The sequence below is a fragment of the Pinus tabuliformis genome, chromosome 2_2 (assembly GCF_031772625.1).
Source record: "Pinus tabuliformis cultivar Carrire ecotype Pingquan chromosome 2_2, CPIR1, whole genome shotgun sequence".
Classification (NCBI taxonomy): Eukaryota; Viridiplantae; Streptophyta; class Pinopsida; order Pinales; family Pinaceae; genus Pinus; species Pinus tabuliformis.
This window is the reverse complement of record NC_142300.1, coordinates 760388148-760408849: the sequence shown is the minus strand read 5'-3', so window position 1 is coordinate 760408849 and position 20702 is coordinate 760388148. Positions and strand designations below refer to the sequence as shown.

The 20702-nt window shown below is 34.7% G+C and overlaps 1 protein-coding gene and 1 long non-coding RNA gene across 2 annotated transcripts; both read left to right on the top strand.

The window, feature by feature from the left end:
• The first annotated feature begins 1667 nt into the window (after positions 1–1667).
• Positions 1668–2543, top strand: LOC149194908 (pentatricopeptide repeat-containing protein At3g22690-like). Its single transcript, XM_089407843.1, has 2 exons — positions 1668–2102; positions 2286–2543. The coding sequence occupies exons 1-2, from the start codon at positions 1668–1670 to the stop codon at positions 2541–2543; spliced, it is 693 nt and encodes a 230-aa protein (XP_089263969.1).
• LOC149194907 (uncharacterized) lies at positions 2036–15217 on the top strand. The gene is made up of 5 exons (XR_016255123.1): positions 2036–2148; positions 2312–2703; positions 14410–14496; positions 14590–14682; positions 14855–15217. It is a non-coding gene; the product is annotated as an uncharacterized LOC149194907 (long non-coding RNA).
• The last annotated feature ends 5485 nt before the right edge of the window (positions 15218–20702 follow it).

Below are 20702 nucleotides of genomic sequence, written 5' to 3'. Positions count from 1 at the left end.
ATCCCCTTGCTTCTATTGGATTGAATAACATGATTTCTCTTTTGAAATCCATAATATCTCATTCACATGCTTCCTATTTCTCCCATAAGACTTTAGCACAGACTCCATGATCATGTTTGTGTCCCTCTTAATAACGCACTCCTTGGAAGGGGCCATAAAATCTTTTATTAGGACTGAACTTGGATGTCTCTTCTTTCTTGCCCTTTGATTCTTCATTCAATCATACCACCCATCAACTTGTTATTTTTCCATTTTTCTTATAATGACCTTTGTTGTTGGGAAGGTGCCTTTCAAGTATTTTGTCTTTGCATATAGATACACATAAAGTATCATTATTTTAATCCAATGGACGTGGTTGTTAAAATCACCAATATTTAATTAAATATGCATTGTTATACCTTTTCTCAAGTCAACTTCAATTCAAATTCTAACACATGCGTGTATACCCTTCCTTGCTTAGTTTGTATATTGTTGTAAGTCCCCAATATATTTATGTTGGCTTTTGAAAGATCATCTCATCCCAAAATAAGTAGGGGGGATTCAATATTCAAATCCGGCAGAGTGGGGTTGAAGAAATGGATATTGAAGATGGATTCAATTATAGAAACTATCTTTTGAAAAAAGGTTAGTTTTGCCCCAAAAAGAAAGTCCCTCCTTTGAGACCTTGCCACAACTTCCATAGTTGTGAAATTTTACAATAATAGAACCTCTAGAGTAGAGGTTTACCATATACTTAGAACTTAGGTTGGAATTGATTTGATTCTTGAACTCTTTAGATGATGACTAGAGATCATTAAATACATAGTTTGAAGCGTTTGCTTGTAGTTATTAATGAACTTGTTAACCATCCATAGATGAATACTTCCCTTGCACATGTGCTTGATTTTGTCAATAATGAAAGAATCCTACTATGTTTTTGGTATATTCGACAAGACTACATCTTTAAAATAAAGAAGATTCAATTCTTAATGCTTTGCAATCCTGTAAGAGGGAGGGACAATCGAAGTCACGCAGGAGGAGGTATACCCTTTGTTTAGCGAAACTCTACAGAGATAAAGCACTAAATGCAAGATTAACCCCTTGTTTATGTGATAATTAGGGAATATATATCTATTCTCTCAAAGATTAGTCTTATATATTCAAAAAGAATTTCTCATTTATTCTAATTCTCATTTATTCTAAATAACACTTAACACTGTTTATAGAATAATTTCTCACCATTAAGGGTTCCCCGTATTATGAGTGCGAAGAATTTTACCGTATACTAATTACTAATTTGGAAATAAATACATGGGGTGTCTTTCTCGTCCCCTCAGTTGAAGAATGGAATTGGCACAGACAATCCTACCTTGTGCAACCTCCAACTTAGTAGAATTTCGTCACATACTTAAAACGGAAGAGCATGTAAATATTCATGCACACTCTAACATCAACATCAATGGCGATGCCTATCTCATCCATTGTCGTAGCCCAACTGTAGCTTCCACTACCATTAAATGCAAAACCACTGACAAATAGAAACAGACACAGAAGCCAAACGCCGTTATTGATACTTACGAAGGTGTGGCTTCATATTTGCAAGCTTGTACACACATATTCAGATTTGGGTTTCATGGAAATATTTTCTTGCTAAGCAAACTAATAAACCTCTATACAAAGTCGACTGCATGAATTATGCACGACTGGTTTTTGAAAATTCCCCTAAACGGGACTGTGTTTTATGGAATGTGCCCATCAGAGGGTACGCCATGAATGGACCCTGTGAGGAAGCCCTCCTACTCTATTCCCAAATGCGGCAGAAAGGCATACAACCCGATGAACTCATTCTTCCCTTTATTCTGAAGGGGATGAAGGTTCATCATTTTATAATAAGAGCCGGATTGGATTGGAATCTATTTGTGGGGAACGCCCTTCTTGCTCTATATGCAAAATGTGGAAGCATAGAGAACGCACGCCAAGTGTTTAACAAAATGTGTGAGAGAGATTTGGTGTCATGGAACTCTATGATTGTTGGATATTTTCAGAATGGACATGCCTATGAGGCATTGACGCTTTTCCATCAAATGCTGCTAGAGGAGGTGGTACCGGGTCCCGTTACTATGGTTAGTGTTCTCCGAGCATGTACATAGGTCGAAGCTCTTCAACGAGGTAAGTGTGTGCATAGTTACATGATTAGAAATGAGATTGAGATCAACATCTTTGTAGATACCTCCCTCACAGATCTCTATTCGAAATGTGCAAGTATTGAAATGGCACGTCTATTGTTTGACAAAATGTCTTGACAGAGATGTTGTGGCATGACTGCATGCAGTCAAAACACCCACGAATGTGATGTAGGTTGGCTTCACGCCACTGTGCTCCATTTGAGAAAAGAGCCCAAGAGCATTTTCAGCATGCCCGTTCATACCAAGACCCTCAATAATGTCTTGACCGTTTCAGAGGGGCTATTGCGAGGTTTGCGTAATGGAGTTCAGACAGATTCAGGACGGGGGGGTTTTCTGCATTTTAAGACGGTGATTCGAGGTTTTGTTTCTGAAGCATAAAATCTCTGTAGCGAAAATGAAGTCTTCTCTGAGGAAGCTGCGAGGGTTTTCACTCAGCAAACATGGAGTTAAAGAGAAACTGGGTGCGGTCTATCACAGCCAGAAGCAGCAGCAGCTGCCACCTCCGGCTTCCCTGGACGAGCTCGTTCAAGCTTCCCAGGTACCGATTTCATGGATCATTTTTCAAGTTAGGGCATGCTGTTGCGTTATTTATATTTTCAAGAAAATTGAGCTTTTTCCTTTAAAAGAATTCGCGATAAAGAGGTTCTTGTTGCGTTTTAGAGATAGCCTGTGACGAATGATTTTCAAAAATGAAATGCGAAGCGTTAGTTCTCTTGATGAGTTCAGAATGTAATGATTTCTTTGATAAATTGTAAAGTTAGGACACGTTATGATATTTCAGGTTTCAAGCGTGGAAGTTGAGCTTTGCCTTAAAATGAATTGCATTTTTTTTGCCCAAAACGGTTTTCTTCGAGTTATGCAGATCGAATTTAGGCGATGATTTAATCATCTAGACAATTCTAGAGGTTTATTAAGCCCGTCCTAACTTTAAAAAAAATAGTGCATGAAATCACTACATCCTAGACTTCTAACATTTAATCCCAATGTTTTTTACACTGGATCTGTAAACCCGATAACAATCACTTCCGACGTACCATTTCAATTTCTTTAAAAGCAAAGCGCGGTTCGATGCTTACAACTTCCAATATCACAATGGCCTGTCCTAACTTTAGAGATAATCAATGAGGTATTCATTTAAAAGCAAAACTCTATGGCCTTGTGTGAAACTAAAATATCACGACAGCCTGTCCTAAGTTCATAGATAATCACTGAAGTGTTCCTTTCGAATGAAAGATTAATTTCCATGGGTAAAAGTTCAAATATCAGGATAGCCTGTCTTAACTTCACAGATAATCAATGAAGTCGCTAGATAGAAAATCCTAGAAGTTTTTGATCACAGTGGCGGAAAGAACATAACTTGTTAGGTCATTGAGATGTTGCCTTTGGCAATTGGTGACCCGAGGGCTTGATCTCGTCACCTCTGGCTGGCATGTGTAAAGGGCTATCATGCTATGTTGAGGGTTGATTGTTATGTTATTTGAAGTTTTATGCATGTAGGTTGAGCTTTACCTTCAAATGAATTGTAGCATTATGTTAAAAGGGTTCTCGTTGAGTCTTTGTTGTTAACGATTTGCTAAGTTGATCAAATTTAGGGCTGTAAACATTAATCATCACGCTTCTAGATAATGCGAGAACTTTTGTGTGTTATGTAACATGTTGAAGTGCAGAACTGAGTGGCTCGTTGAGAGGTTTACTTTTGCAATTGCTGATTCTGCACAGTTTGAACTTGTGACCTCTGGCTGGCATGTGACAATGGCTAATCGTATGACTCGCTGAACCTAAATTGAGTGAAAAATACAGCTCAAAACACTTCAAGTCAATGAGAAGCCATCGTCTATGAAATTTAAATACAGAAATTTTGAGTCTTAATTAGCTTAATGTTGCTTAGGTTCCATTCCCAGAAAATGATTGGCATTAGGAAGTTTGAATCTCTTTTCATTCAACAGTGCTGTTTAGATAATATCTCAGCACAGTCGTCTTCAATATCGTTTCATGCTGCATGCTTTGATTTTTGGGGTAATTAAGATTTTATTAAAATACAACTTGTAACAAAATGAGGATAATAATGGTTTCCCCTGTTGATTCTGAGTATGTGCTATATTTTTCATTGCTTTACATCTTTCAAAAAAAGAGAGGACTTTAACATCTCCTTACTTGAAATTCCTGGTTTAAACCCTTATATGTTCATATTGAATATTTTGTTCCATGTGCTGTTAATCAGGCATAAGTTTTATTCAGTTCTGAGTAAATATTGCAGCTCAAAGTACAACAAACCTAAACTTATAAAAGTTTCATTCTAACACTTTTTCATCCAACTTTTAATTTACTATTAACAACCACTGAAAGTCGTCCCCATTCTACTAATCAGCTATAGTTAGCTTATCTTAATTAATTAAGCGTAAGTTGTATCCAGTTCCAAGCAAAATGCTGCAGTTCAAAGTACAACAAATATACTAATAAAAATCATATTTTAACCTTTTGCTATCCAACACATTATCTTAAAATTTATATCCATGAATAACCTGTGGCAGTCATTCCTAATCTAGTAAGTACTAAGCAGCTAGAGTTAGCTTATCTAAAACTACTTCTACATCATGCATTTGCCATTTTAAACACAAAGTCAAATTCTTTTTTGTTATTGAGAGTGTTTATGCTAAAGACAATAAGGGTGGCTCTTAAGTTTTTTGTTTATGTGCTATAGAATCTCCTCTACAGTAAGCGAAACCATTCTAGGTGTGGGGTAGGATGTGCAGGGTTGAGAGGGAGACAGATGCTACTTGCCTTCCTTTGTTCTCTCGACTCAGCAACTTGTCTGTTTGCTAAACATTAGAGGAATTTTTAACCTTTTAGAAGTTGATTATATGGGAGAAGACAGTCAGGATTCAAAATAATAAACTTATGTTCTTTAATGAAATACGACTGGAGTGTTTTTGGTCATTCGTACTGAAAGAATTTTTTGTCATTCTTACTTTTATCTACATTTTTGTAATTAACTTGTACTTCAGACTCTTTTTTAATTTTTTTTTTTTTTTTCCAACTCGTGTCTCCCATATCTCTCTTACTTTCCAACTATGTTGCATGGAGAGTCAACATGTGCCTGATGACAAATCCCTTGTACCCTGCATTCCAGTGTTTTGGGGACTTAAAAATGGCTTGGGAATGTCCCAGAATAGCTGGGGGCATCATTGGAGACATGGGAACTTCTAGGGCATTCCCAATCCGTCCCTCACAAAAATATCTGGGACAGTCAGCTGACCCTTGAACCTACTGACAGTTCAAGATTATATCTATATATATAGATATATATAACCTAAATCCATCCCTGCACCTGCTTGAAGTCTAAATCCTACCTGCTTCTAATTTTCTAAATCCTACCTGTCATCTCAGCATATCATTCTAAAATTGTTCTCAGCAATTCCTTTCTGCGGTGCTGGCACTCACAGACTCCAGTGCATCATACTCTCAGTCAATACTTGCTATTCCTCTGCAATTCTTATCCCTGACTGTATTTATAATCTTTATCAGTGTCAGGGGGGTGGGCATCAACGGCGGCTTTTGGGATCTATTTAAATTTTCTCTTTGAATTTATTTAAATTCTTATTCACAGTGTTTCTTATTTGCAATTGGAATTTATTTAAATGTTTTATATTTATCGTGGTGAATTAAGAAAAAAAATATTATTATTATTATATTTAATATTTTATTATTTTCAAAATTTTAAATATTTATGATTACTATTACTATTATTATTATAATATATAAAATAATTTATATATTATTGCCATCTCCAACTTTCTGTCCCCTGAAAAATTTGGGGGTGCACTCTGGTGGTTCTGGAAACTTACCCACCATCCCTGCTACCCCCCGTCCCAAAGCCAGTGCGACATAACTTTCTAACTATGTGTTTGCTGCAGCAAGGTGATACAATTCGAGTTCAATTACTTTTTCCAGAAAGGCATAAACAAGTTAGTTGCGTGCAGTTGTCTCAAGTTATTTTGCTTCATTGAATAGAGTGAGAAGTCCTCATGAGTCAAGGCCAGTATAATCCCCATGAGATTTGAACCTTTCTGAACATTGCAAGTATGAATTCTATTCACCATTTGGACTGACCATGGAGAGTAGTTGCCTAAGATACAACTGTTTGCAGCTGAGTTAAGGTTACTTTTCACTAATAAATAAACTAAGCTAAATAAAAGTGATTTGTAGACTGGTCATCTAGCATTCCATGAATTCTATTTTACAATTTTGTGGAACTTCCTATTCTTTCTATAGAATTCTGTGGAACTAAATATTCTTTTCATCCTCCCCAAGTTAATGGTTTATTCAATCTACTGCTATTGTATTTTACAGGATTGGTCTGTCCTGATCTATATCCCAGGTTAAATGGAATAATTTTCAATTATCTTGGAGTGTATAAGATGTTTAAAACAGAGAAACGGTTTGTAAATTCTTTAGTACTTCCTCTAAGATTGAAAAAAGCAGAGGCTGGTCAATTTCAATTTGATTTACTCTTGCTCCCAGAGTTCATTGTGAAAGTCTTGGATGAGATTTTTCTTAAATTTTTTTATTTTATTTTATTTATCAGGCAGGGATAAGTGGCTTTTATGTTAATTTCTTGTGATTGCAGAATGGTTCCGAGGTTAATAATTTTTTTCACAGTTATAGCTGGAATCCATTTATTGATAACCTATGTTCCTTCTTGTAATATTCTACATAATATTTGACTTTTTTTTTTTTTCAAAGAAAAAAAATGTATATATTAATTAGGCAAAAATATATGCATCTTCTGACTGGCAACTGATTTTTCAGTTTTGCCAAAATCATGACTGGCTGTTTTCTAATCTTCCCAAAAAAAAATATTTGACATTGGTCATCCTGTTGATACAAATTACCTTTTTGTCATTTGTGTTATCCTTAGGCAGAATTGTTTGCAGGAGGCTTGAAATTTCCATTAGTTCCTGTGTAAGTTCACATACTAAGGATTTAGGGTAAGTGTTGCACCATTTTCTTGATCTACACATTACAGAAGCATCGACCCTAAATCAAGTTGAATAAATTCTGCCCTAATTGCTTGACGTTCAGGGCTACAAATCTAATTCTTTTCAGATCTGAATCTGTTTATGAGAGATAAAACACACAAATGGCATAATAATCATTTATTGCTCATCATAACATTCAAATTCATGAGATCCACGCCTTCCAAGTCACTTTCATGATGGAACAATTGACTGCATAAACAGTTTAATTTTTAGCCTGTTTCCATTGCTTTCTTGCAATCATTCTGATAAATCTAGCAACAGAGAACATCTCCAAGGACAAAGTCATGCCAAAAAAAGATGAACAATTTGACTAATATAATTGGAATGATCTATGTTATTGAAGTTCGATGTCTGGAGTTTGAGATCACATTATTCTAATCTTCAAGTATTCATGATGGGTTTGGTATTTTATAGCTTGATACATCTTCTAAAGATTCACATTAACGCATGAACAAGCCTATCTCTCTGCCCTTTGGAATTTATGAACAAGGTTTGCTACTCTGCAACCAGATCACACTCTGCTCTGTCAAAACGTTTCCTTTTTGAAAATTTTTGCATGACTGATATCTCAGGTATATCCAAAACTAAATCAGTGCTGATAACAGCCCAAACATCCACTCAATAATACTAGCATCACACTGGTTCTATCTTCTGTTACTAGGAGTTCAAGTACTAGCTTTTACTGCAGAATTCTTGAGATCATGCTAACGTCTTGAATGATCAAACTTTTGGGTGTATTTGCATCATTGTTATGTAAACTTTCTTGTTTTGGAACTAGTATATATCTTCTATTTTTTATTTTTATTTTTTATTATTATTATTGTGGATGCATTGTTTTACATACATAGTCTTGTGCTTTGGTGCTGGTGTCTTTCTGTCATATCTGAACATCATTAATGTGTTTATTTGGCACTAGTTTGACCATTGTATGTTGGAATCTAAACTTTGATTTCATTTACAGCACTGCTCTCTTGAATTTTGGAAAATTTTGACATTGTTTCAAATTTGATTCATATTTGAAATAACACTTGAATGCTCATTAATTGGTATACATCTGGAAGCACTAAGGGAGCATTTCTATGTTGTTTCATCATTTACACAGTAACATATGTATGGCATTTATTGTTTTTTTTTTCTTGCAATCACTTCACTGGATAGCTATACTTGGGTTCTTCATAATGACAATTCTGAGGTGAACATTCTTTTAAGCATTGGAAATATCTCCTCGATACATTTTGAATTGCTGATTATAAAGCATACCCTTTAATCCATATGCAGTTGTTTCAGAACTCATCTAATGGTCATACTCAATGTTGATGTTGGCATACTTTTTTTGGTGATGACTGCTTAGCCTAAAGGCTAATACACAGAAGGGAATAACATCGAATATTGAGAAATATGGTCACTATCCATGTGACATAATTGTCATATTTCACTTGGAAATTTGCAATTGCCATCATATACAGTTGGCATATTAAGTGCACACTGTTTACATGACATATAATTGGGATATATAATTTATACAAACCAGTGGTGGATGTTCCCTGGGTGCTGGTGAATTTCCTTGATCCCTTAAAGTAATATTGATACATGGATTTCTCACTGTTTACTAAATATGAAGTTTATTGTCTAGAATACCATCACACATATTTGGATTATTTTCCATGGATAGCTGGTGGAATTTTCTAGTGACAACATAGATTGAATACCATGGACTTGTGTAAGGCTATTATGATAGTTGTTTTAATGACCTTAAATTAAATGAGAAGATCAAATCGTAGAGAATTTGGGATTTTAGAATGGAAGCTTATTTAGTCAATAAAAGACCAGTGGAAATATTAGAATACACTCTTACCCTTATTCTAGTGTTGAATAAAAATATCATGAAAAAATAATGTGTCTCTAGTTTTGGATAAAATGAACCTCAACTTTCTTCGCAACTTATGTGGTCACTGGCCACTTATGAAAGGAGTAGGCATCTTTAGAAATGTGGTGCCTCCTAAAAATTGTACCTATCTCAGTTGTATCGACTCTGAAGGTCTGGGAAGTATTTGATTTGCTTGAAATTTCTGCTATATTTCAGTCACTCTCTCAAGCAACAATTGTCTTGAAAACAAGTTAGCAATTCTTTTGGCAGCTTTATACGGTTCAATTTACAATCCCCTGCCACACTTCTCAGAGTACCAAGATAATTTATATGTTCTCTTTTTTGTTTTAACTGTCTTCTGTGTCTGTTGATGTATGACTAAATATAATAATATAGTTGAACTACTCATATTTTAATGTTCTCATGTAGTTTTTACTACACGATAGAGTTGAGGTCTCTCGGGTTTCCCCGTAATCTTACCCTTGGTAGTCTACCGACATCTTTGAGGTCTGTTCATAGGTTCCAACCAAATCATGTTACAAACCACACATGATCAGAGTGACATGTGGACTAGCTGAAGAGGAAACCAGAGCAGGGTACTTCCTAACTGTTATTCTACCCCGGATTCAGAGGAGCAGCCATGATTTTATCCATAGTTTCTTTCCTTCCAACTTTAGATGGGATCTCACCTCAACCTTCTGCCTTGGTGGTCAATCAACATCTTTGATGCCTGTTCGGGGTTGTGCCATATTAGGTTACAGATCATACATAATCAGACCGAGTTATGGACCAGCTCCAGACAGATCCAGAGTATGGCGCCTTCCACCCATTAGGGGTAAATCAGCTCCAGACTGATCCAGAGTATGACACCTTCCACCTATTAGACTAGGCCATACATAATCAGAGCGAGTTATGGACCAGCTCCAGACAGATACTTTACAGATCCAAAGTATGGCACCTTCCACCCATTAGGGGTAAACCAGCTCCAGACAGATCCAGAGTATGGCACCTTCCACCCATTAGGGGTAAACCAGCTCCAGACTGATCCAGAGTATGGCACCTTCCACCTATTAGACTAGCCCTACATTCAGCAGAGTAGAGATAATATTTTCAAGAGTTTCCTTGCTTGGACATTAGATGATAGGAGAGCATTTTGCATATGTTCTTAGGATGCTTTTGTGCAGATTATAGTGCGTTGGTAAGGGATCCCCCTCCCCAAACACCCTATCAGCATAGTTAAGACTTGAGTTTAGGGTGGCTTTAATTATCTATGGTAATAGAAAATGATACGGAGGATTGTGCATAACCCACCCCCTTTTTGATTCCAATAAGCAGAGGTGGTCACTATGGTAATCCGATTTCAATTTGTAGTTAGAAAATGGGGTCACAACTTTCCATATTCTTTGTTTTGTTTTGTCTTTTTACATCAAACAATAGTATATTTATTAGAACCATAGTCAACTAAACAAACAGGAAACAATTTATTTGACAGGTGGAAGAAGTGATAGGCTTAGAGCAATTGAATTGTAGGCCATGCTTCTTGACAAATTGATGAACATATGTCTCCTTACTTGAGATTTAGGTTGGCACCATGGCACCATCCTGTCCATCATTATACACTAATCTTGTCATTATCTTCTTCACTGTGAATGACTGGCCTGTTCCCTGCAAATAGATCTGGGCATAGAGGAGCCAATCCAAGAACAGTAATCTCTAGCACAAGACAATATTAATGATCTAAATACCTAATCCTGAAGCTTGAGTTTGATTTTTCTCTACTGGTTCTGAATCTCTGATTGAGAATCTCCCACTCGTCATTATCAAACCTTCTCCTTCATCATTGGCATCAGCTGCGCTGCTGAGGTACGTTGGTTGGTTGTCATTGGACTTGAGAGCTTGAAGTTTTAAATGATTATAGTAACAGACAGCCAGAAAAGCCAGTCCACACCCACTCAAGTTAATGACTGTAACCTTTTCATTTATTACAGACAAAGATTATGTTATGAGCAGCCAGTCCTTGACAAGACCAGCAACATTCATAGTCAAGGCTGAAGTCTTTCCTATCAGAAGAAACACTGCAAGATTAAGAGCCAAGGCACAAGCAGAAATGTCATGTAATCCAAATCAAAGGAAGAGACCCTGATTATCAGAAATGGGTATTCTACTAAGGCCCATGGGGGTGCTGAGAAAAACAAGGCAACAAGGAGCAACAAAGATGTGATGGGATTCAACTTAATCCCTTTTGATGTTCGTGGAATTTGTATGAGAACCAATTGGGTAGTCTCACACGCAACTGCACTTAACTGGAGAATCACCTCCCATGCATTCATCTTGGCCTCCCCATAAGCTGAAATAGTAACTCCAATGGATATGGACAACATATTGGCCTCGGGCTCACCTTTATAAGCTTCTTTCTTCAGGGAAACCACAATCAAATACACAGCAATGGGAATTAGAGCTTTCAGCATTTGAAATAATGATACTGAGAGGAAAACATAGGCAGAATTTGAAAACCAAAGACCCAAAGAATACACTTATCAATACTATGGGTTCAACGAGCTTGAAGACTCTTACAATAGCAACAGCCAGTGTTGAGTAGAAGCCCATGTGAATCATGGTGGGACTGATCACACTAAAGTTGTCAAGCAATGGCAACTCCAATGGATATGGCTAACATATTGGCCATGGCCTCACCTTTATAAGTTTCTTTCTTCAGGGGAACTACAATCGAATGCATATCAAATGGGCACAAGAGCTTTCAACATTTGAAATATCGATACTTTGAGAGACATGCACCAAAGGCTGCATCATTTAGGATTTGTACTCAGTTTAGGTGTCATATTCAAGGGGAAGTTGTTATGCTTTCCACCACTTCATAGATTGTTAGAGTGATGAAACAAAAGAGGCTCCCTCTTGAGGCTAGATTATGTCATTCATATCAGCTGTGTTGTTGATGTCCTAGCTCAGCCAGGTCTTGCCAAAACTCTGTTGAGGTTCAAAATTTATTATAAACTGAAATGTCTTCACAAGAATTGACCTCATAAAATGCCATAGCCATACATGGCTGTGATTATGGCTCGAAAGACCCTTAGACTTTGAGCAATGAGGCTCGCAACATCACTTATGATTATGCACTCTACAATTCTGTGACCAGCTGAATGTCAAGCAATTGAACCGCGACTTAAATCCTATTTTGTCAGCAATAATTACTATACTTTGTCTTTATTTCGTGTAGAGAACCAAGCACTTATTCTGCTCATCTATAGAAGGGACAATGGTTGTTTGCCTATGAGGTATAAGGAAATCCTATCAGATGTTTTGTATTTTCGTATGGAATTGAATCATACTCCTGCACACTGTAACATTCATATATATCAACCTGTAGAGGCTTTAATAACACCTGGTATTCTGGTTAGTGATTTTATTGGACCTCATGTGCATATCCTACATGCACAGGATGGACTATTCATATGTTACAAGGTATTATTCTTATTATTTAGGGTGCACATCTTCAGTTGCTCAAGAACGATTACTAGAACAGTCAGTTAATTATGCAATTTAAAGGATGAAAAGGGAGGTTATAGGAGTCTAGTTTTGGTTCTCATCCACAATGTCACACTAGTCTGCCTGGGCATGGTTCTCATGGTTTAATAGTGACTTGAGGAGTCATAATACCACAGATCACTAAACACAAACAGCTAAGGTAGCCCAAGGATAATAGCCATCTTTACACATTAATTAACAGGTCTTACATTAATTATCCTAGGGGGTTTTAATACTTCCAAATGCTTAAAAAACAGTTAGCAGAGCATTCACATTACACATTCCAGCAATCTTTTCTATAAACCAACCAAATGCAGTCAGGAGAGCCCTCCTTTTAAACTATACAACCTTATTGTTAGTATGATCAACCTTATTGTTAGTATGATCAACCTTATTTTAATATATAGTGTGACAAATCGTATGTGACAGGCAGGTGGAAAACTTTTCTCGCAATTGACTAAGCGACGTCCTGCGAGCCAGACTTGAGACGGAAACCCTCGTCAGAAGTATATGCTTGGCTCTTTTCCAAACAAATGAAGAGTCAATGAGGTTTTGTGTAATCACTTCTAGTATCGTATTGGGTTATTGTTAGAAGCGATAATTGGATTCGGATTCTCATCGAGTGAGTTGTTCTGCTTTCTCAATTTGAGAGGATTTGTTTGGAGGGAAAAACGAAAGAGGACATACAAGAATAGTGAGGGGAAAGATGTAGAGGAAGAGGATTTAGAACATCGCCAGCAGGCAGGCTACATTTTCCAAACGTAGGTGGATTTCTGAAGAAAGCTTACGAGCTCTCGATGCTCTGCACTGCAGAAGTTGAACTTGTGATTTTCTCCCCAGCAGGAAAGCACTATGAACTGTTTTTTAGTGCAAATCCTACTATTTTGATTCTAATAATCATGGCTATGCAAACCTCATGAGATTCTTACTAATAACCCCGGTGGTGCAAGCCCTAGTAAGCTCGATGTTGAAAAACTTAGTGTAAAACCTCCAAATCGCTGGTTTTGTTGTAGTGCTTATTGGAGAGTATATAAAAAATTTCACACCTTTTTATGAGATATGGGAGGAAAACATGTTAAAGATTTTTAATAAATATAAAATTTCCAAAATGATGCTAGTTACGTGTGATTCTTTTTTCATTGTTTGTGATTATGAAAAATGAAACTCAATGTTTTTTCATTAGTGCACACATATTTCATTATATAATTGCATATAGAAAAATCATTCCAGAGCCGATAACAATAAAAATGAAGAATTTATGGTCCAACGTTATATTTAAGGGAGATGTTTAAGGATGACGCTTGAATTTTGTTTTTCATTTTAAGACATTTGGAGCAAATATTATGAAGGACTTTGAGAAAGGATTGTCCTTGATTTTCAAAAATGGAGTTGTTCCTTTCCAGCCATATGCCCCAAGTGACCATCAAAGGGAGAGCTCATATGTTTTTTGGATGTTTTCTTTATAGCCATTTTTTTACACATATCCATAGAGTCCCCATGCCATTGATGTGAATTACTTGTTCGGTTTTTTTTAACCAAAATTTTTAACCAAACAAGAAAAATTAAAAAAATGCCTCAAGATCAAAGACTGAAACAAAGACCTATTGACATACCTTTTAAAGTATGGAAAGAACTTGTAAAATCATATGAGAAGTTGGATGCACAAAGAAAAGCCGGCAATGAGAGCATTCAGGTATTGAATTTTTCATTAAACATTATTTAGAATGTATTAATACTTATAAGTATCTTAGACATGTATTTGTGTGAAAATAAATTGAATTGGTTTATGTTTAAGGACAAGGCATCCAAGGCGAGGTTAACCAAGACAAAAGTCACTCATCGTAGTGGCCAGAAAGGTTTAAAAGCACTGATAACAACCTTTGTAAGTATATTAAACATGTGATATTTTTTTAATAAATTTTGTACTAGAAGAAAGTCATTGTTATATAATTTCTCCCTATTTACTGATTGATAGGAACTAAAATATGGAAGACCTCCAAATCATTTGGAAAAGGAGGTGCTGTAGCAAAAGAGATGGGTTCAATTTGTTGTTTGGATGGACTCTATGGTATGTAATCTTAGTTGGATTTCCAATATACTTTTAAACCATATTTTCATTTTATTTTTGAGTACTATTAGATATTATATCTTACCTCATTTTATGGTTAACATTGTATAACAAAAACATGCGTTGTGTTATGTAATTAATACTAACATGTAATATTGATTTTTTTTGTCAGAATGCTATAGGTAATGATTGCCAAGACGATGATCCAAATTATGTTCAACATATATCAGGAGATGATGAGGATGAGGATGAGGATGATGGTGGTGAAGGAGGAGATGATGCTGATAGTTGCGGTGTTGGTGATTATGTGGATCAGAGTAATGAGGATGGTCAAGATGATCATGAGGATGATCTTGGTGGTGGTAGCTAGGCATGCACATGCATTGTTTTTTATGAAGAAATTATTGTGTAGAATGACATTGTTATGTTTAGATGGGTGTTGTGAATTTACCCTATATCAATGAGACATTTTGATTTTGTAATCATACGATGAGTTTGATTTATGTATGTTGTTAATTTATCGTAGAATAACGATATTCATGAAATATTTTGATTTGTTAATCATATTTGAATTTTACTTGTTTTGATTAAAAATAATACTGATTTTATTAGTATTATGTTGCTATTTTATACATGTTTTGAAAATTGTTAATGACACATTGTTATTTTTTTGGATGGATGTTGTCAATTTCTCTTAAATTTCTTTACAAATGATTTTGAATTGTGATATTTGCTTTAATGATATTTAGAAACTATCATATATTTCACTATGAATCTATAAAGGGGGTCATATATGTAAAGAAAAATATACTCTATATAAGAAGTCAAATGCAGATGTAACCATGGATGCAAAATTGAAAGTAAAATTGGATGTTAAACTAGGAATTAATACAAAATGCAAACAATTGACATACAAAGTGTTTTAAATTAGAAGTGAAAAATTGTGCAATAGTTGACACAAAGAAGGGAACAAAACATGGCATACAAAAGGATATCAAATTGGGCAAAAACAAGGACACATAAATGGGCACCAAATTAGATGCAAAAAAAGACAACAACTAGATGTAAAATAAGATGCAAAGTTGAGCGTTAAAAAGAAGCAAAAAACGTTACAAATTAATATGCCAAATGATGATGCAAATAATGGTGTAAATTTGGGATGCAAACTTGGGTGCAAAAAAGGAAAAAAAAAAGATGTAAGAAAAGACATAAAACAAGATGCAAAATGGGGCTGAAAAAAGGTGAAACCAAGGATGCCATATTGGATGTAAAAAATGATTCCTAATCACATGCAAATTTAGGCTCGAACTCAGACACAAAATTATATGCAAATGTGGACACAAAATGAGGCAAAAAAAGATGCAAATTTGGATGGTGAAAACGATGTAAAACTAGACACCAAAAAAATGCAAAATTGGATGAAAAAGTCGGTGTAAATAATGGTGCAACATTGGACACAAGTAGACACAAAAAAATGGTGCAAAAAGGGGCATAAAATAGCTTAAAATTGGATGCTAAACTTGGTGCAAAAACAAATAAAAAAGTAGACGTAAAAAATGGCTCTAAATTGAATGTACCATTAGACACAAATTAAGATGCAAAGGTGGACACAACGCATGACTCAACATAAGATGCAAATATAAATGCAAATTTGGATGCTCAAAATGATGTAACATTAGATGCAAGAGATGGTGTTAAAAATGATGCAAAATTGGATGAAACAAATGACGCAAAATATGGTGCAAAATGAGATGGGAAAAATGGAGACAAATCAAACGTGAATGTGGATGTAAAAAATGGTCCAAAAAAAGATGCAAAAATGGGCACAAAAATGGATGCAAAATTTGGTGCTAAATCAAATTCAACACATGGTGCAAAGATAGGCACCAAAGCTGGTGTAAAAATAGAAGCAAAAACTAGTGTAAGACTAGATATAAAACCTGGCATAAGACTAGATGCAAAAACTGACACAAAATGGATGCATAAAAAGACGTTAAATTGGATTCAAAATACAGTGTAAACTTGATGCAAATGATGGTGCAAAAATGGAAGCAAAGAATGACACAAAATAGGAAGCAAAAGAGAATGAAAAATAGATGCAAAAAATGACACAAAACTAGAAGCAAAACCTGTCATAAAATAAGATGAAATCTTGGTTCAAAATTTGACGCAAAAAATGATGCATAGTTTGGTGTAAAAAATGATGCAAAATCTAGCGTGAAAAAGGATGCAAAATCAGGTGCAAAAAAGGACGCTTTAAAAATTGTACAATAGAGCCAGATTTAGCGCCAGGTTGCTCATCACAATTACAAAAAAAATGCACTAAAATCTGGCGCTAAATCTGGCGCAAATCGCTGGTTTTGTTGTAGTGTATCTAGATCATGACTCCAACTCATGCATTGGAATCAACAACGTCTAGACTGATGCCTAGGGACTCACAATGACAACTAATCATGACATGGAAGCATTACTTCCAGCACATGTTGCATGCACAAAGGGTAGTCATTGTGATATAGAAAATATGTATTTGTGTGTAGATAAAGAAAGGTATCATGTTAATTTTCTTGAAAAGTTTGTCGGGCTAGATGAATTGTGTTAATTTTTTGATTTAGGTGCATAAAATGTTAAGTTAACCTTGTTATTGTTGCATGCGTTTTATGCATAAATGATGGTTATCTATGGTAATTTATTGAAAAGAGAATCATGAGAAGATTTCATGTACGAGGATAGAAAAATGAGGTTATATTAACTTCCTTTTGAAAAAAATGCATGTATTTGTTTACATGACAATAATAGTTAATGATGGTAGAATTCTAGATAAGAGAATATATGTTGCATTCATAAATGATAAGCTCTTGCATACACAAATAATATTCATTGTGTTATAGAGATATGTTCTTTGCATGGATAGAAGAACTATTGAGCTATATTTCCTTAAAAAAATTATATGTGATTTACATTTATGCTATCATAACTATTATGTTAGTTCCTTTTGGAGTAAGATCGTTTATATGTATGTAATATTTGTATTAGATTTCATTGGAAAGAATATACATTTGTATGTGGGAAATGATAGCATGGTGAGTTAGCCTACATTGGAAAAGATTCTTTGCGAAATAAGATGAATTATTTGCACATAAATCACAGTAATGTGTTGATTTATTTGGAATATATATATGGGTAATGTTGGTATAATATTTGGAAAATAAGATATGTATTTGTATGCTATATTACATTAGTTTTATGGAAAATAAAACATGTTTTTTCATGTCCTATTAAGCTATATTTCCTCAAAAAGGAAACATGTGTTTGCATACTTTTTTTGTTAAACATTATTTTCGGAATATTCTTTTAGAAAGTATTTGCATTTGCATGCATAGGAACAAAATTCATTGTGTTAGCTTTGTTTGTGCATTTTCATGCACCAAAAGTAATAGTTGAAGGACTAGTTTTTTTTTATAAAATTTAGATAATTCACATGCATGAATGGCATAAATGATGTGTTAGTTTCCTTTAAAGGATTGTATGGACAATTGTAGTGATTTATCTTGCAAGAATGTGTGCTAATGCAAGGGGAATATTAGTTAACCTGGAATTTGTTTATAGAAATGTGTTGATGGTTATACGCTTATAACTAATTCATATGCAGTGTTTTTCAATGAAGTATGTCATGATATTTTTTGCATTTGATAAATGTTCATGAATGGATGGTGAAGCACCACTGGTATAGATTTATGAATGTTTTGGGTTAATGCTTGATTTAATTATGATATAAAAGGTTTTTTACAATTGCAGTTGCTAGAAAAGGCTGTGACATATAAACATGAATTTAGTTATCATTTATGACAAGCAATAAATTAGTGGTCTATGCATATTGAAGGAATGTCGACTACAGGATAATATAGTAATGGAAAGAACTAGACCCTACAGACATAATGCTTAACGATTTGTGGGTAAATGATGTCATGATGATTGTAATAGCTTATAACAAGTTATGTTGTTTTTGAGATGATAGTCTTTGTAATATTTTATGACACGTGTCAAGGGATGGACTCCCTTGTAACTATTAAGTTAGGAGTGAACACCCTCACAAGCATTTAATAATAAAATTAAATATTTGTTGGTTTTCACCCTACGGGGTTTTGAGTGTATATCAATGTCTAATGATGTGATTGCATGTTGTGCCATTTTTATGATGTTGATTCCTTGCATGATGTGGATTTATATTCTTAAGAATATGATTAACTAACTGAGTTAAAAGAATAATGGGATTGATGCAAGGTTACATCATGAAGTTTATGTTAATATGTTACAACAATGGTGATTAATTGTTATGTAATTTACTATTCCCTTATTAAGTTACTATATGTAATGATGAAGATTCTATCTAATGGTTAATGAGGAATCTGGAACATTAATTTGGATAGTTACCTATGGGTAAATTGTATAAAAAATTCTAACTCCATACATTTTCATGTGAGGTTACCTGGGGATGTTTCAAGTGGTATCAGAGTTGAAGGTTGCACCATTGCCACTTTTTTGGATTTGGTAAGAGGAAAATAGATCGAGGTATGATAATATCCGGAATAATCTGAAATATTAATTTGGATAGTTACCTATGGGTAAATTGTATAAAATATTTCTAACACAATACATTTTCATGTGAGGTTATTGGGGGATGTTACAAGTGGTATTAAAGTTTAAGGTTGTAGCACTGGTACTTTTTTTGATATGGTAAGCGGAAAAGAGATCAAGGTATGATACTAGTGGGCATCAACTCAGGTATGATTCTAACAATCTACATATCGAAATATGCAACAGACTACTTTCAACATGAGAGACATGATTCATGTTCTTAACATCATTGAAGAGTAGTGAGTAATAATGTTTTTTGAAAAATTATGTTCATGACATTTAAATCCTATTGAGGATAAAAGAAAATAAAACATTTTTTTGCACCTATCAACAATTTGAGTACTCACTAGTGAAAGTGAGAGTTGACTACCAACCTTTGCATACATGACAATATTACTGATATATTTAATGAATATGACTAACGTTACAATGCACTACTTATAAAGACTAAATGCATGAATGTAAAATATGGGGATTTTTCGTGAAATGGACAATAGAGTGTCTTAAAATGACATTGAAACAACCCCTTTCGATGTTAAAAATAAACAATGAGTCGAGTTGTTGATTGAGTCTTGTCATGGCCCCATTAAGATGGTTGGTAGCATTGATTAGTTAGTGTTGCATGGCTAAATATTAAAAGCTATATGTGTGAATTGGATTTGATTAAAGCTTATTAAAATTTGTAAGAAAGTGATTATGCTAGTTACTTCATGTGTTCGTCTGTTGGTAATAGTACACAGTGGGAAACTAGAAATGTTCAGATTGTTACTGCAACTGTTATTGACATTTACACATTAATGAATATTTGCATATACTTTTACGCATGACAATGTCGTATGCATGAAACTAAAATGATTGCGAAAGATAATACGTATGTCAAAAATGCATATTTATGTCTAACATTACTAATGGAATTAAGCAAGGGTAGCTTAATGGGAAGAAGAAAACCTATGAAGGTGAAACATTTCAATGTGAATTGCAACTATAAATGATAAAGTATAATGTTATGATATGCATGATTGTGTTATTTGGAAAATTAGAATGTATATCACTTATATGTCGGCTATGTTTCCTATCAATCTAGATATTGTGGACTCATGCTAATGGTGAGGTATAAATGCATGGTGTACATAAATATTATTTTGTTTTAATGATAATTTTCATATGGTCTGTTATGTAAATTACTATGGGAAATAGTGCCAAAAGATAATTTTACATGCCAGAAAATTATGGATAGTTGTGAAAAATTAGGAGGCCTTGGGTTGATGGTGGTTGTCTGCCCAGAGTGGTTGATGGCGCTTTCCTGCTCAGATTTCCTCTCCCTAGGGATATATGATATTAGTAAGCGAAAATAGTTGGTAAAGATGGTGAAGAGGGGAAAAAGC

What these genes read in the sequence shown, in the direction of transcription:
- LOC149194908 (XM_089407843.1), top strand. Translation starts at nt 1,668, where the DNA reads ATGAATTATGCACGACTGGTTTTTGAAAATTCCCCTAAACGGGACTGT. An exon ending in TACCGGGTCCCGTTACTATG is followed by an intron (nt 2,103 to 2,285) that starts GTTAGTGTTCTC and finishes ATGTCTTGACAG; the next exon opens with AGATGTTGTGGCATGACTGC.